The 17,830-nt window shown below is 39.7% G+C and overlaps 1 protein-coding gene across 6 annotated transcripts in view; it reads right to left on the reverse strand.

Annotated features, from left to right (window-relative positions):
• The window catches only part of DSCAM (DS cell adhesion molecule), a 491,184-nt gene that overhangs the window by 125,751 nt on the left and 347,603 nt on the right, over positions 1 to 17,830 (reverse strand). Inside the window, exon 13 of one of the 6 annotated variants that reach the window (XM_065068414.1) lies at positions 1 to 17,736. This exon is cut by the window's left edge and continues 15,392 nt beyond it. The exons of the other annotated variants lie outside the window; for them this stretch is intronic. Coding sequence (XP_064924486.1) covers positions 17,720 to 17,736 — 17 coding nt within the window. The 3' untranslated portion in view covers positions 1 to 17,719. The remainder of the gene's footprint in view (positions 17,737 to 17,830) is intronic. 6 annotated transcript variants of the gene reach the window in all.

Genomic DNA, 17,830 nt, shown 5'->3' on the forward strand with positions numbered 1-17,830 from the left:
ACTGGTCCCACTGCTCTGGATAATGGGGACAGCTCTGATCCTGTGACTGTCAACAGCAAAACCCATGTGTCAATCACAGGCTTGAAATTGCTGCATCACTGACTTGTTACAGGGGTGTAAGTGAGATTATTCATACTTTTAAAGCTTGAAAGGTGACATTTGTGAAATTCTGGTGCTGTAGAAGGCCAGAAGAGCTTTGCCACTGATTTTTACCCAACCAAGATTTCATTTGCTAAAGTAAGAGTTATATTGGCAACTCTCCTACAATCTTACTTATCCAGTCCTCATACAAGCTAAAAGTGAGGTGCTGAATAAGAACTAAATTATGGAATAGTAAAAAAATTAACAGAATCATAGAATGGGTTGGATTGGAAGGGACCTTAAAGAAACTTCCAACTCCCCTGCCATCCACAAGGACACCTTCCATTAGACCAGGTTGCTCAAAGCCCCATCCAGCCTGGCCTTGAACACTTCCAGGGATGGGTTATCTACAACCTCTCTGGGCAATCTGTTCCAGTGCCTCACCACCCTCATGGTGAAGAATTCTTCTTTAATCTAAATCTACCCTCTTTCAGTTTAAAGCCATTACCCCTTATCCTACCACTACATGCCCTTGTAAAAAGTCTTTCTCCAGCTTTTTGTAGGTCCCCTTTAGGTACTCAGAGGTTGCTATAAGGTTTCCCTGGAGCCTTCTCGTCTCCAGGCTGAACAACCCCAGCTCTCTCAGCCTGTGCCCACAGGAGAGGTGCTCCAGCCCTCTCATTATCTTCACAGCCCTTCTCTGGACCCACTCTAGCAGGTCCATGTTCTTCTTATGTTGAGAGCTCCAGAGCTAGTTGCATTACTCCAGGTGGGTTCTCATGAGAGCAGAGTAGATGGGTAGAATCACCTCCATTAGCCTGCTGGTCACACTCCTTTTGATGTAGCCCAAGACACGGTTGGCTTTTTGGGTTGCAAGTGCACATTGTCAGCTCATGTTGAACTTCTCATCAACCAACACCCCCAAGTCCTTCTCCTCAGTGTTGCTCTCAATCCATTCTCCTCCCAGCTTGTATTTGTGCTTGTGATTGCTCCAACCCACATGCAGGACCTTTCACTTGGCCTAGTTGAACTTCCATGTGGTTCGCACAGGCCCACCTCTCAAGCTTGCCAGTTAATTCCTTTCTGTTTATGTTTAATAAAAACAAAACAAAAAATCTTACAAGTTCCTTAGTACTGCCTATTACTACCGTATCCTCAATTCATGACTAACACATTTTAATTCAGTCACAGGATATGCTTTAAACAATTCAGTGCTGCATTATGTGCTACACTTGAGATGTTTAGGATCTTAATTGTTTGTTCTCTTCGGTATCCCTCACACAAGAAGCCAATGAAAAATTCAGTCATTATGGTATTGTTTATGACATACATAGCTGTGACACATGATAATTTCACAATCATTTCAACACACCATGTGGTTTCCTTTGACATTTTGTGGCAGGCTCTGTTATCAAGCACAATTGTTTGCACAGGAAACAACTGTAACACGTGGTCTTTGGGACATCATGTTATCTCCTGATAATGATGTCATTAACATGTGCATACTATAATTAATGACTACAAGAGCGATTCATTTGAGTAAGGCTTATGAATCCATTTCATCTAAAAAGGGAAAGAAAACCTATAATCATCTGGGCTCAAATCCTGAAAGCTACTTACTTGCAACCTGCTGCAGCTACACTGGGTGACCCATTAATTGAGGCATATTAACCAAGAAGCATTTATTTGGCAGCTATATTACAGAAGCTTGGATGAGAATAATTATCATAATGATTGTTCTCGCAGAGATCAATGAAAGAAACAGGAACCTAGCAGTGCTCCAAAGCCCTTTGCTACCCTATCTCCTACCAACGGTAGCCAGGAAACAATTACAGTTCATCAGTCTACATAGCTAACATAATGAAGCTGAAGATATGTAGGTAGCAAACCCACTATAGTTAATGCCAACTCCCCCCTTTCTTCTGTAAGCTGTAAGACAGAAAAATACACTTTTATGTCCTTGTCTGCATGCCTCATAGAAAGCAAACTGTCTTAAATGCAGTTGAGACATGTGAAGCTCTCTTATGTAAGTTTAATAGTTTATATTCTTCACTGTTATAATGGGCATCCTCTTGACCAGGTAAAATATAGTCTATTTTTGTCACCATATTTTTGCCAGTCTATTTGACTGCTTGATGTCCTGATGTCAGCCATACCATGGTTTTAGTGCAATGTCTGTTGTGCTTTCATTTTGAACTCGGATCTGCTTTTCACTGCTTGTAGTTTCCTGAAAAAAGAGATACATTTAGGACCACCCCCCCTGCCCCCTTACAAAATATTTTCATGGAGATATTTGCATTCAGAAACAGCCACCAAAAATAGCTGGGAGTGAATTAAATTTCCAACCTGACACATAGATAGTCCTCAGAAAAACTGCTTATGATGTGTCTAAAGAGATTACAATAAGAGAGGATCCCTGTGAAGATGTTTGAAAACAGGCTGCTTGCAGAATCTACAACTGATGAGGGTTGAATCCTGCAGAATCCTCCAGACAGATTAAAACAGGACAGGAGGGAGTTGGGGAACCATGATCAGACCTGCTTCTCCCAGCAGCCCCCAAAGTATAAATATTGAATGGGGTTCACAAATGCATGAGGCACTAGCTAGGGTTTTCCAGAATAGGGGCGGTGGGATATGATTCTGCAAAACCAAATCATTAAACTGTTTTTTGGAAAGATATCACTTCCTCTTTTGCTTCCTTGTCTCTTCTTGTGGCAATGGATGAGAGCAGTTTGGGAGACCCAAGTGCACCTCTGCTGTCCAACTGTTTCATAACTGTACAAGGTGAATCTCTTTGACTTTCCTATACCTTCTTCTATATTGTTTCTATGGATGGAATGTACAGATTGTATGAGAATTTTGCATAAATAATGATTGATATGGATCATTAAGTTTGTGCTGAGGCTTGAAACACTAAATATGTACATATGTAGCTGTCTTTCTTACTCTGCACCTCCAGAATATTCATCACTGTATCTGCATCAGTGTGTGCTATACTTTTTAAGTTAAAGTGTATAAAATAATAATACATATTTTTATTATGTAAGCTACAAAATATTTTAAAAGTCAATAAATACAAAATTGGAATTTCTGAAACAGTAAATTAGAGCACTATTATTGCCAGTTGGCATGGGAGATATAATAAAGGAGTTAACATTCAGAAGTTGTTCAGTCTACCTCATAAAGATGTCATATCTGTATTTGTACATGTATGTTCCATACTTGTACTGTTGTCTTTCAAAAATGTTGTTGTGATTATAATAAAAATAAGCAAAGTATGATTGTTCCTCCTAAACCAAGCTCTTGATTCAGATACATTTTCTCCTATGAAAATCATAAGAACTGGAAATTTCTCAGTCTTGCTGTCCAGGATTATTTTATGAGTCAAATCTACAATTCACATAGTATTAATTTAACCTTTTAATTGCAGTATTTTTATAAGCATTGACTATAACATCCTTTTAAACAACAAATTAAAAGAAAATGCTTCCAGAAGGAGAAATAAAATCAATATACCCATACAAAACCAGGAGAGTTGTAGAAGCAATAAAGGAATATAAAATATTTCTATTGCAGGTAGATCACAAGCTCAGTTCTGCAAAAGGAACAACAAATCTAATATTTTCACAAAGGGAAAACAGGGGTGTCAGAGTTTGCTCTAAATTTGGAAGCCTGCGTTGACTCTACAGTTCAAGAAAATGTGCTGATAGAAGATTGTTCCTAACAGATAAGATCTCTACTTTTTAAATGTTATGCAGATTGGCTTAGCTTTTAATATTGCAAAAAAATTAGCTGGGAAACATATTTTTCCTGCAAATACTCAGTCAAAACAATGTGTCAAGCGGTGCTGTGAAGTTTCTTTTGTACTCCTTATTCATATTTGTGTATGTACATGCATATATATGTATACACACAAAGAAAATGCATGCATATATATGACTACAAGAGACACCCACACTTAAAAATTTGTTCACCCTCATGATTTTAGTAATCATGTTGGCCTTTTCCATACACAGTCCTCTGAGGGTTTACAAATGTGCATTTTTTTTCTCCCCTGGCCCCCATGGGGACATAAAAATATGTTTCAATTTATTAAGAAAGAAAAGAAAATAGTAAAAGGACCTTTAAATGAGTCACATTTAAATAAAAGACACATTTATTTTTTTTTTTCTGGGAAAACATCACATGATACACACAGCATATGCCAGACAAAAACCATCACATGACTTGCACAAAGGCTCTGAAAAGTCCTCACTCTCACTTACTATCTTGCTGAAACACAATGATGTAAAGTAAATGGATAGAGTCCCTACCTTAAACTTCTTTGGAGTACAAGAATTGAAGAAGCAACCGCTTCCAGAACATTGTCTTGACAATTACAATTGTCTGCTTAGGTATCCAATGGTACTTGGGGAAACCTCCCCACCAGCTTTATGGAAAGAGGCAAAAAAACCACAGATCCCTCCTGACTTGAACACTTGGTTTGGATGGTTTGGAACACTTCACATGGCATGACTCTCCCTTTTCCCTCTTCTCGGCTTGAAAGCACGAAAGTAAGTTACTCTGGTGTAACTATAATTCCTTGAGGTCACTGGCATTTCAGTGTATATGTAACATTCCCTGAGTTAGCTTGTATCACACTGCATGAGAAACAGGTTAATGCACTGGTAAGTCAAGGTGTCTTGGTACAAGCAAGTTGAAAGTACAAGATATATCCCCTAAAAGTACTCTAACTCCTGTGTGTTCCAGGCAAAAGTATCCCTGGATGGCCCCAGGTTAAATCCCTGGTGCTTTCAAGCTCCTACATTTCACACAGATAGCTTGCTCATTCAAGTGCAGGACCTGAAGTGAAATTTATTTCAGGTTTATGCTTTGGGTTTTGTCTGTCTGCTCATGTGTCCCCTGCTTTTGAAAGTAATTTTTACTAGGCTGCAAAAAGTCAACTCTTGCTCCAGAAAATGTGTCCATTTGAGAGATTTACCGTAACATAGTTAAGTAATGTTTCTGTTAGAATGTGCTAAAATCATCAGCAAAAGCAGAAATATTCTTGAATATGGACAGGATCTAAGGAACTTGCTGGGATTTGCAGAGGACAGCATGCATATGTATCAGTATATGCATATAAGCACATAAATACACAGCTTAATCGTAGCATCTGAAAAACTTACTGCGTATCAGCAAAGCCGTGGGAACTACCCAGGTCCACATGTTTATCTCAAAGGAAAAGGTAGAAAATTCAACTTCTTCAATTGTTGAGTAATTACTTTGCCTATCCACCGTGCTAGGCGGACACATGGACACTTACCACAGTTCAGCAGATGCCAAGCCACCAGCTCATCCACATTAGCTGCATCATACATTTGAGCCCCCTCTTCAGAAGGGAGACTGATTTATTCTGGTACTGTACGTTAGCAGGTGAAATAGCTAGATAGATAGCAATGGCAAAAGGCAGATCCCAGCCAAAGAAGAAACCCTAGTTGTCCTAACAAAGCTAAATAGCAGGTAGTGCCAGACTTACTCCTTCTAACCAGGTTGTTCTCTCCTTTCTCAGTTTTTGAATAGCTCTTGAAGTATTTTCACTGAAAGGCTTAAGGCAAAACTGTGAGAGTGGAATACGTTATTCCAGTCAGAATGCTGAAACAATAAAAGCAAGGGTCACTTAGCAATCAAAATGTGGAAGTCTTTGTTCACATTTGTCTCTCCACTGTTGAGTTCCCTGAAACACATCTGAGAACAGACACAGATGTTACAGGGAATCAGCAAAATTCCTGAGGGCACCCAGAGTTGCTATAAACTCTTATAATAGTCTTCCTCCCCATTTTGGTGCATATCTACTTTCCTTAAAAGCTAGGATCTTCATTCAACTGTTGTTTAAATCTTAGAAATGAGCATTTAACAAATGGTAATGGGATTTTCTACAACGATATGCAACCACTTACGAAAAGTCTGTTCTTCCTTATTTCAGTTTGGCAAGTCACTACTTAAAAATCTGATAACCAGGGATTTTCCATGCTGAATGTATGGGTTTATGTCTCTAAGTGCACGGCAAAAAGCCAACTTGCATCAGTTGTAAATGCAACAGTTATGCTGCACTCTAAAGTAAGACTAAAATAACAGAGCACTGCTTTCTCATGGAGCACTTGCAGTAATAAGCACTCATTTTAAAAGCCACTTTTGAGATAAGACCACAGAAGTGAAAACCTGCTGCACTGCTGTGTATGTACATGTGTGCAATTACCAAAATCAATGACTAGTAATTAAAAATCAGGAAAAAATAACCCTCTAACAGATGCTCTTTCTACTGCTCTGAAGACTTGCAACAAAATGTACTTATATAATAGCTCTGTTGAGGTATTCTTTTCTTCTGTCACTTTATCTCTTATTTTGTGGTCACAAGTTTGTATCAGTTACCTTCCAGAAAAGACCTTTGTCCTTTATGGGGAAAGAGGTGGAAGTAAGGTAACAGTAGAGTTTCTCAGGTACTTATCTCTCAGTGTGACACGTTAGTTAGTGGAAAATTGTTCTTGTTAGGTCACTGATGATATGATTTATGAGTTTGGTTCAACTAGTACAGGAAAAGTTCAGAATGGGGAAACAGAACTAAGAAAATTTGCAGTGCTGACTGAAAGCCAGACTACTGACTTCGATTGCTGTTTTACTATTCCTTTCCAAAGACTCAAAACATTTGCTGTAACTTGTTTATGTTTACTTACAGAGTATGGCATACAATATATATGCACACAATTTTTCTTAAAAGTTTAAGCCAAGTTATAAAACAACAACAACAAAACCCAAACCAAAACCAGCTCTTAGCAACATATGTTTAAATTCCTAAACAGCCATCTGCTTTGCTAAGCATCCTTCATCATGTCACTGATTACATGAAAGACAATTGTGTGCACACTGTTTTTATAAATCAGGGTTCTGTTTTATGAGTGAAGAAATGGCTCTAGGAACATTATACTCAGGATGTATTTTTTGGAGAACGTATCTTTAGGGATCAAATGTAATCCAAAAAATTAGAAGGAATGTCACAGATGATAATCGTTTTAAACACAGGCAGGGCTTCCATCATAGGTCTATTGTTTTTTTCTGCTAATAAAATAGATATGTAATTTTTTTTTCTTCAAAGATTTTAAATCAGTCATCTCCATCCCATCAGCCAAAGATAAGTACTTTCCTGTGTTTCTCTGAAAGCTGCATCACAGCCAAGTAAACAGTGTAAGACATATATTCAGGAAAACCCTGTATCATCTGACCACATCTGGTTGTGTTTTATTCCTTTTTGCTTTCTTTCTTTTAGGTGAGCATCAAACATTTATGCGAGCACTAACACGTTCATGCAGTTGTGCACACACAGATATTGGCAACAGAGGCCATTAACTTCCATAGATCCAACAGGGAAAGAGATGCCACTGGACTTCTAGAGCATAATGGCAAGATGAAGTATAGAACTTTTCAGCAGAATAAGTTTGAATAGTAAAAGCAGGGAGCTTAAGCAACTTTGCCAATACTTGCAACACTAGCCCACTTCACTGATCACCTGAGAACATGTCAGCTTGCATGAGGGATGGTGCACGAGTCAGGGTGCAGACTCACAACTACCCCAGCTAAAACCATTTCACAACAGCAATCACATGGACCCACTCCTACCTGCACAGAAATCTCTGTTCTAATGTTTTGGTAACTGCAGACAGCGGGAAAACTCTATAAACAGAGTGGAAGGTGTCCCTGCCTTGTGGCAGTGGGTTTGAAACCAGACTATATTTAAGGTTCCTTCAAACCCAAACCATTCTATGATTCTGTGAACTAAATTCTTAATGGATACTGCTGCTTACTCCTTTGCAAACTCAGCAAGTGGGTTTGCCCATTTCTAAACAAGATAACTTTAATGGAAAAACACTGTTTCACAAGTTGAGAACTGCGGTTGGAATTACACCATTCATACCCTCCCTAAAGGATCATTTCTCTCTTCTGAATTTGGTCATTTGTTCACCTACATCCATACAGCTAATGGAACTGCTTTCCCAGGGGCTACCAGAATTTGACAGGTGGAAGCTAAGCACTGAATAAATTATGATAGAGAAGGTAAAATTAATGTCATAAAGATGTACCCACTGCCTGGATAACATAATTCCTACACAATCAAATATTCTAACTCAGTACGGAAAATAAAACAAAAAGTGAATGTAAGACTAGTTATTCCGTGGACTGAGACAGTTAAAAAAATGGTTTGGGTTAACCATAAGTAATTAGGCCAACAGTAAGAGCTCATTCTTCCACTAGCTCCTGGTTTGACAGACCTAATCAATTAGTTCCTTAACCCTGCAGGATCCTAACAAGATTTATCTACAAACAAAGCCATGCTTCTTTAGTTAACTATACCATGATGACACTCAGAAATCATTTGCTGTGACAAAAATAGACGCCTCCTTTATTTTTCTTAAGAAACAAAAAAGCGACAGATTAACGTATGCTCAATCATCACATACCAAACAAAAATCTGAAAGAATAATGTGGATGGAAGCTCATACACTGATGCAGAGGCTGAATCTTAATGGTTAGGAACAAAATCCAGGGTGAAAGAAACCTGTTTCCCACAAAGCAAATGCATCTAGACTGCTGAAGGAAAATCTGCATTTGCAAATCCTTTCTTCTGATTATACCTGACAGGCACAGCAGGAAGCAATGCCTTAAATTCTCCTGTATAAATTGTCTTCAGCTTCTAGACAGCTCTTCTTCCTACCTTGTATACTCTGTTCCTTCTGCATGCCTCCCAGATGTAAATTTAAATTTTTGTTTTTATGTTGATTTTCACAGAATGTGTACATGGTATTTATACTGCGTACCATTGTAGGATTTGCAGAGGGTTATGAACAAAGCTACCATGTAGTTCTTGAAGAGCTGTTTTGAAGCAAAAAGAAAAAATACTACAAAAAATGACACTTTCTTTATATTTGAAGGCAAAATTGTTTGCTTTAAAAGTAATATTAAAACTGTGCCGATGGAAACAGTTATAAAAGATTGTCTTTGGTTAACAGCAACATTTGATATTCCATTTAAAAAGAAATTTACTCTTATACAAAGCATAAAACATTGCGTATAAACTACTTCTTTTACTACAGAAAAATTATACAGAAAAAAATGTGTGTAACTGGTTTGCTATCTGTGTCACTTGATACTCGAATCTAGTTTATATCATACATGGTTTTAAGATATTGTATAAATTATTTTTTTAAGTATAACTTGTTGTCCTTTTATTTCCTTTTTTTTACATCAAATTAAAGATAGAGATAAACAATCTGCCATAATAAATAATATGAAAAATGATAAAAAATCATCATGCAAGTCATACGACAGCATTCAATAGTAAGAAACGGTGAATTAACCTTTCAAAGTATAGGTCTGGTGCTGAAAAATGTTATGAATAGGTCATTCAAAGTGCAGAAGAATCCCTGATACATAAGAAAAAAAGATTGTAATCTAAGACTCTGTCCAATACGTATTGTTGTTCAAGTAGCATGCTGTAAATCTCATATGAGGATAATAGTGGAGAGCTCTCAAATGTATAGATAGAAGAAAGAATGTAGTATGGAAAGGATTTTTAAAAAAGGAGGAAGTGATGGCAGAGATGTGAGTTTTGCAGAATGGTGACAGCGAGGAAGAGGAAGAAGCACCAGTGGCTGAAAACGGAAAATTATGTGAGACATGAGAATACCATCCTCTCTGAGCCTGAGGCTTTCTCCTGCTGAAACATGGTTACTTTTTGAATGAGATGTACCATAAAGCTGACATGACTAAATACAGAAAAAAAGAAATGAGGAGAAAGGAAAGCAGAAAGGAAAATGAAAAAGGGAGAAACACAGTACTGTAACAGCTAGCTTTTCTGAAGTGGAAGTGTCATGTGTACTGCACATAACCACTAAATTAATTTACATCCCACTACTGCTTTACAATGCTCTCTTGATCTAAGTTTATTTAATTTTTATTAGTGAGATGTAGGCCCAACTCTTGATGACATTGCAAATATAAAAATAAGCAACAATAGATCGTGCATGTACTTGCTCCACTAGAAGCCAACATTAAACCCAGCAAATGCACTGCATACAGCACCCATCCCACAAATAAAACTAATATATTTACAGCAGCATCTATATTTTAAAATGTTGTTCAGGAAAATAATTTAGCTTAATAAAATACAAGCATGAAAAAACAGGGAATTATATACACTATAAGCATTAAATATCCCTTAAGGTAAAAGGAGGGATTCCCAAACTGGGGTAACCTCCAGGGGGAACTGAGAAAGCTGCCAGGAGCCTGCAGCTCATCCTACAGCAGCTGACAAGACCTGGGCAGGTCCAGGAGCAATGGTGGCCGAGATCCCCATATGCCTTAGGGAGCACCAGCAACATGGAGTTCTGCTAGCAGGGTGAGACACACCAGTAAGGGCGTGGTGCAGCAGTTTGTGCTGAAGGGTGTTTATGAAGGGCACTGAAGCTTTGCCAGCTCAATCAGGGTGCAATGGCATCTACTCAGAAGAAAGCCATGGTCTCTGTAAGCTCTGCATCCACCATGACTTATGCAGCTGCACAGACAGAGTGCTGGTGGGAAGGCACTGCCACGCCAGTGCCAGCCCTATTATGTTATGGAGAGTTTTGATTGTCTAGAGCTTAATGATGGTGACAATAGTGTTGAGTGTTTATGGGTAAGAATTAGGGGAAAGGTCAACAAGACATATCATGGTGGGAGTCTATTATAACAACCCAACAAGGATGAAGAGGCAGACAAAATATTCTTTAATGTTGGCAGAAGTCTCACAATTGCTAACCACTCTGCTGTATTGTATTTCCGGCAGATATCTGGTAAGCTGAAGGTCCCATCAGGAACTTCCAACTTACCAGATGTCTGCTGGAAATACAATACAACAGAGAGGAAACAGTATAGGAGGTTCTTGGAGTGTATGGAAGACGATAACTTCCTGACATAGTTGGTCAGTGAGCCAATTAGGGAAGACACCCCACTAGACCTGTTGTTAGAGAACGGAGAAGAACTTGTGGGTGACTTGGGCTGTCTTGGGCACAGTGACCATGAAATGATAGAGTTTTCAGTTATCAGACCTGTAAGGAGTGAGGTCAGCAAAACTGCTACCCTGGACTTCCAGAGGGCAGATTTTGGCCTGTTAAGGAGACTGGTTGGCAGAGTCCATCGAGAGGCAGTCCTGAAGGGCAAAGGAGTCCAGGATGGCTGGTCGCTCTTCAAGAAGGAAATTGCACAGGCACAGGAGCAGGCCCTCCCCATGTGCCAAAAGGTGAGCCAGAGGCAAAGACTAGCCTGGCTGAACAGAGAGCTTTGGCTGCACCTCATGAAAAAAAAAAAGTAGAGCTTATGATCTTTGGTAGAAGGGGCAGGCGACTCAGGAGGACCACAAAGATGTTGTGAGGTTACGCAGGGAGAAAAATAGAAAGACCAAAACCCAACTATAACTTAATCTTGCTACTGCCATAAAAGACAATAAAAACACCATTTTATAAATACATTAGCAACAAAAGGAGGGCTAATGACAATCACCATCCTTTATTGGGTGTGAGGGGAAACACAGGGACAAAACATGAGGAAAAGGCTAAGGTACTTAATGTCTTTTTTGCCTCAGCCTTTATCACAGTATCACAGTATGTTTGGAATTGGAAGGGACCTCAGAAGATCATCTAGTCCAATCCCCCTGTCAGAGCAGAAATGCCTAGATGAGGTCACACAGGAACATGTCCAGGTGGGTTTTGAATCTCCAGGGAAGGAGACTCCACAACCTCCCTGGGCAGCCTGTTCCAGTGCTCTGTCACCCTCACTGAGAAGAAGTTTCCTCTCAAATTTAAGTGGAACCTCTTGTGTTCCAGCTTGATCCCTTGTCGTATCATTGTTTGCCACCGAGAAGAACCTGGTTCCATCCTCATGGCACTCACCTTTTATATACTTATAGACATTAATAAGGTCCCCCCATTAGTCTCCTCCAAACTAAAGAGACCCAGCTCCCTCAGCCTTTCTTCATAAGGGAGGTGCTCCACACTCTTAGTCATCTTTGTTGCCCTACGCTGGACTGTTCTCTGGGTACCAAGCTCCTTGAGATGGGAAACAGGGATGGGGAGCAGAATGGAGCCCCTGTAATCCAAGAGGAAATGGTTAATGACCTGCTACACCACTCAGGCAAACACAAGTCTGTGGGGTTGGATGAGATCCACTGAAGGATGCTGAGGGATCTGGCAGAGGTGCTCACCAGGCCACTTTCAATCACTTATCAGCAGGCCTGGCTAACCAGGGAGGTCCCAGTTGAGTGGAAGTTAGGAAATGTGATGCCCATCTACAAGAAAGGCCAGAAGGAGGATCTGGGGAGTTACAGGCCTGTCAGTCTGACCTTGGTGCCAGGAAAGGTTATGGAGCGGATCATCTTGAGTGCCATCACAGCACAATGCAGGACAACCAGGCTATCACTCCGAGTCAGCATGGGTGTATGAAAGGCAGGTGCTGCTTGACCAGCCTGATGACCTTCTGTGACCCACTTGGTGGATGAGGGACAGGCTTTGGATGTTGTCTACCTGAACTTTGGTAAAGCTTTAGACACTGTTTCCTATAGCATCCTCGTGGAGAAACTGGCTGCTCATGGTTTGGACAGGTGAACTCTTCGCTGGGTAAAAAACTGGCTGTGACTATGTGGCTGTGGTGAATAGGGTTGAATCCATTTGGCAGCCAGTCACAAGTGGTGTTCCCCAGGGCTCGGTATTTGGGTGAGTTCTGTTTAATATTTTATCAATGATCTGGATGAAGGGATTGAGTGCACCCTCAGTAAGTTTGCAGCTGACACCAAGCTGGGTGAGGGTCTTGATCTGCTGGAGGGTAGAAAGGCTTTAGGGAGGGATCTGGACAGGCTGGATTAATGGAATGAGGCCAGTTGTATGAGGTTCAACAAGGCCAAGTGCTGGGTCCTGCACTTGCGTCACAACAGCCCTATGAAATGCTACAGGTTTGGGGAAGAGTGGTTGGAAAGCTGCCTGGTGGAAAAGGACCTGGGGTTGTTGGTCAACAGCAGCTGAACATGAGCCAGCAGTGTGCCCAGGTGGCCAAAAAGGCCAAGAGCATCCTGGCTTCTATCAGAACTAGTGTGGCCAGCAGGACTAGAGAAGTGATTGTCTCCCTGTACTTGGCACTTTTGAGGCTCCATCTTGAATACTGTGTTAAGTTTTGGGCCCCTCACTACAAAAAAGACATTGAGGTGCTGGACAAAGTTCAGAGAAGGGCAACAAAGCTGTGAAGGGTCTGCAGCACAAGTCTGACAAGGAGTGGCTAAAGGAATTGGGGTTGTCTAGTCTGGAGAAAAGGAGACTGAGGGGAGACCTTATTGCTCTCTACAACTATGTGAAAGGAGGTTGTAGCATGGAGAGTGTTGGCCTCTTCTCCCTAGTAACAAGTGATACGATAAGAGGAAATGGCCTCAAGTTGTGCCAGGGAATGTTTAGATTGGAAATTAGAAAATATTCCTTTACCTAAATGGTTCTATGACTCTGTGATTCTATACACAAGGCAGATGAGACTGTGTGCCTATATACATGCTGCATTCGAAATCAAGTTGATTCTAGATAAACCAGTAAACATTATTACTGTATTATAGGCATTGTGAGTGTTTAGTCATTACTCTTCTACTGCATGGATTAAAGGAAAAAAAAAATAACCTATTACAATACAACACTGTACTAACAGTATTTGCATTAAGACATACTTCTGTGTAGCTGACTTTAAGATTTAGAATCACTTCATAATTTTAAGAAAACATCAGAAAATTTTGTGAAGACTTTTTTGCTCATTTGACTGGTGTAATCTGATTAGAATTTCTGACATGAATATTCAAATTTAATTACCGTGTCTACTCATATATCTCCCTGTCTTCCAGTTCCAGATTCACATGGTAGGTGTCACCACAGCCTCTAAATGATGTGAGATCCAGCTCCAAACACTTAGTGCTCCACTGCTGTGCTTCTGAATATGAAGATCTGAGTGTGCCTTGCAAAGCTGTTCCACCCAAAGGAGCTGGCTGAGCAGCTATGGGTTAAGCAGTGACTTGCACCCTCGGATTGTTTCTGCCCACTCTCCCAAAAGAGGCTCAGGGGTGGCATGGAGCCCAGGAGGCGCATGGTGGCAGAGACAGGAGCAGGGCACTCAATCTCTTTGCAAACAGAGGTGGGACAGGGAGACAGCAATGAACATCAGAGATCTGAGGGTAATCCATCTGTCCTGTTAAACTAGGAGGAACAGTAATATTTACTATATTAAACCTGGTAGATGAGTAATGAGTAACTCAAAGATGAGTAATTCTGAAAATCTGGCTGTCAACAGTCCTATTCTTACTGGTGTATAGTGTCCTCAAAAGGTAACTGAGACATTGTGTTCCAGAAGGGTCTTCATTCACATTTCATGTGAAGGTAAGCTTAATTCTGGTTAGTTACATTTTAAATTATCTTTCAAGAAAACCATCTTCCAAATTATGAGCAAAAATAATTTCCAGAATTTTTCCTCCCACATAAGAGCCTTTCAGGATTATAATTTATTATATTCAAGCACAGTTGCATCTGCAGTATTGTCTCAAATACAGTATACTGAAATTTGTGGGCTTACTTTCTTGATGAAGATTATTATGAATGGTTTATCTGTCTAGCTTGTATCAGTCACTGCAACACCACCATTTGAACTGGAGGAGAGCAGAGCAGACATTGTTTTCAAGTCTTGTTTCAGCAGTGTTCAGAGACACAGGAGCTATAATCCTTGATCTGAAATTATCTCTGTTGGTTATAAGTCTGCTGACAACAGCTGACCAAACCTGGACATGGAGTTCATTGCAATATGAGGGCCACGTGAAACCTTCTCTGAATAAACAAGTAATTTAACAGGTATTAATATGAGGTATTAAGATTGAGAAAGGAGCACACACTGTTAAAATACCTGTCATTTGGCTGTATTTAAGTATTATTAATGTGTTCAGTAAAGGGAGAAATTAACACATTAGGTATAGTACTTATCTTGTGAACTCTAGCCCCTACAAGGCTATCTAAGAAATGTGAAGATGTGAAGGTATTCAAAGTTGAAATGATCACAGCTTTGTTAAATGGGTCATTTTTTCAGGAAAGGCTCAATATTCTATATTCACTATGGAAATTTCAACAGAGAGAAAACTTCTGAAAATAAAAATCACCCATGCTTCTTTTTGAATGTTGATATTTGGGCAACGAAAAGTTGAAAGAGGCAACAAAAAGCTGAAAGAGACAACTATGCTAAAAAAACACCCATATGATACTATTGATACAAATGGGAAAGATACAGCAGAGCCTGCGTGCACTTTCTGGCTAGCAAGCTGGATACAAATCTGTTTCACCTTCCTTCTAGAAACGCTGCTGTGCAGCCAGCCTTGAAGAAAAAAAGGGCTGTTATATTCTTTTTCTCCTTGCACCCAATTAGAAAAAAAAAAATATATCTTTTTTTTTTTAAAAAAAGTAAAAAGTTCTTACCTCCTCTCTTTTCCTTAAATGAGAGTATTGCAAAGATTTGCATACAAAAGCACTTGACTATTTGTACTGCAGTACATCTGGCAATTATCTTACAAGAGTAAGCATTCGTTTTAGCCAATTGCCACAGGCTTGGCATTACTGAGAGAAACAGAAAGCACTTGAATGTACAGAAGAAAAAGGATATTCCAGCTTTCTACCAGCTACCTTGAACATACTTCACGTTTAATTTCACCCTGTTGCCACAGGCACTGTGTTGTTATGACAGCTGATCTGCCATTGAATAGCTGTAAAGGAAAATCAACAAAGGATCGCTTCAGCGATTTTCAGTGCAATTTATTGGAGCTTGTATCTCGCAGCTGCTGCCGCCTGTCGGGGTAATGACACATGATGGGTGATTAAAGTGCAAGTCCCTAAATCAAAGCTGTGTGAATGGTCTGAAGAGGCAGCAAACAGCATTCAGACCCTGTGCGTTTCTCATAGTGGGAGGACCTCATTAGGAAAAAAATGAGCTATTTTACCAACAAGAGAAAGTACTTGTGTCTAGAGAGTTTTCGTGGTTCTGAGATTTACCGAAGCTCTCTTACAGCATCTTTTAGACTGTGCATTTAATTAAAATATATAAGTAATTAAAACAGATCGAGACTGTTACAATCCATCACAACTGACTTGGAATTTAAACTGAGCTGTACTGTAGTTCATTTGCATCCTCTTATTTAATACAATCTTTGCCTTTTTTTTTTTTTTTTTTTTTTTTGCCAAGAAACAGATGGTGAAAGAGAGAGCTGCCTGTAAGGGCAAAGGTAGACAAGGGCACCTAACCAGCTCATAAGAAAGCAAACTCTGGGGTACGAGAGTGGTTTCTGTTCACTGTTTTGTTTTGTTTTCTCTTACTCTTCATCCTAAAGAGATATGCAAGTAATTTAGCTAGAGATTTTTGCCAGTTTTTGTCAAAATTGATCATTGGACAAAAATGCACTTAAGATAACTGCAAAATAATTACAAAGCAGCAAATAAATGAAAAAGCCCTTTGTGTAATGATGGCAGAATGTTAGGAGAAGAAAACAGTAATACAGAGTACATAATCAGACCAGGTAACTTTGTTTTGTTTTGCCGCAGAAAACACTATTTACAGAACATGGGACTGCAAAAAAATGAAGCAAAGGCAGATTAAGAAATATCAACATAACTGGGCTTGGGTGAATTTCACATAGTATGATTGCAGTTTTTCCTATAAGTATTTTTTGAAGGTGTTATAGATCAAGACTTTCATCTTCCTTTACAACATGTCATGGATAACCTACCTTTATAAGTGCAGAACAGGCAATGCCACCCTTATTGACATCTTGTGGGGTATATACATTTTTAATGAGAAATTGAACATAAACAAAAAGCATCTATGCATAAAAGTTATTCTTTTCATACACAAGGAAAAGCAGCAGTCAGTCAGATCTCAACATTCCTATATTCTCAACAAGGAATTGTTTTCCTAAAGACTAAAATGAGTATTTAGAGGCACCTGGGTGAGCAGAGCACAGTGAGTTCTCCATCACAGCTTGCTCACTTTACTGCAGGTGTTGCAGCAAAGCAAACTCATTTGACTGGCCACAGGGGAAGTGCCTTTATCCTGTCCAGATCACGTTTCACAGAGGAAGACAGGCATAGACTTCTATCCATTTTAATCAACAGATGCCGCAGTGCTTCAACCATGTTCAGTAGAACAACTGTTAGCTAGAAGTGGAGGAAACAGCTTCACTGGATTCAGAATCTCCTTCATAAGCATCTTGGGATTTATTTGTATTTATAACTACTATTATCTTTTATTTATTTTGCAGTAGTAGCTACGTAAGTGATCAGGGCCTCTTTGTTCCATGAGTTGTCTGAAGACAGAGAGAAACAAATCTTGCCTGGAAGATGATGTGGTCAACATGGATGAGAGGCATTATAAGGGAGGCAGAGGCAGCAGAGGGGCAACGTGTGAATTACCACAACCAAGACCCAGGGTAACTGAAGGAACAGGGCATTAGGTTCACTTTTCCACTGTAACCAGGCTTCCTTTCCCAATCAGCCTCTTCTTCTGTTATTCCACCAGCTCTTCACATAGATAAAAATCCTAAAAAAATGTTTCAGTGGTAAAACTTAGTATTAAAAGTATTATCTGGGATTAGCATGTTCCTGCTGGAAGGAGGTGTGTGTCTGACTGAGGG

The sequence above is a fragment of the Columba livia genome, chromosome 1 (assembly GCF_036013475.1).
Source record: "Columba livia isolate bColLiv1 breed racing homer chromosome 1, bColLiv1.pat.W.v2, whole genome shotgun sequence".
NCBI classification, from domain to species: Eukaryota; Metazoa; Chordata; class Aves; order Columbiformes; family Columbidae; genus Columba; species Columba livia.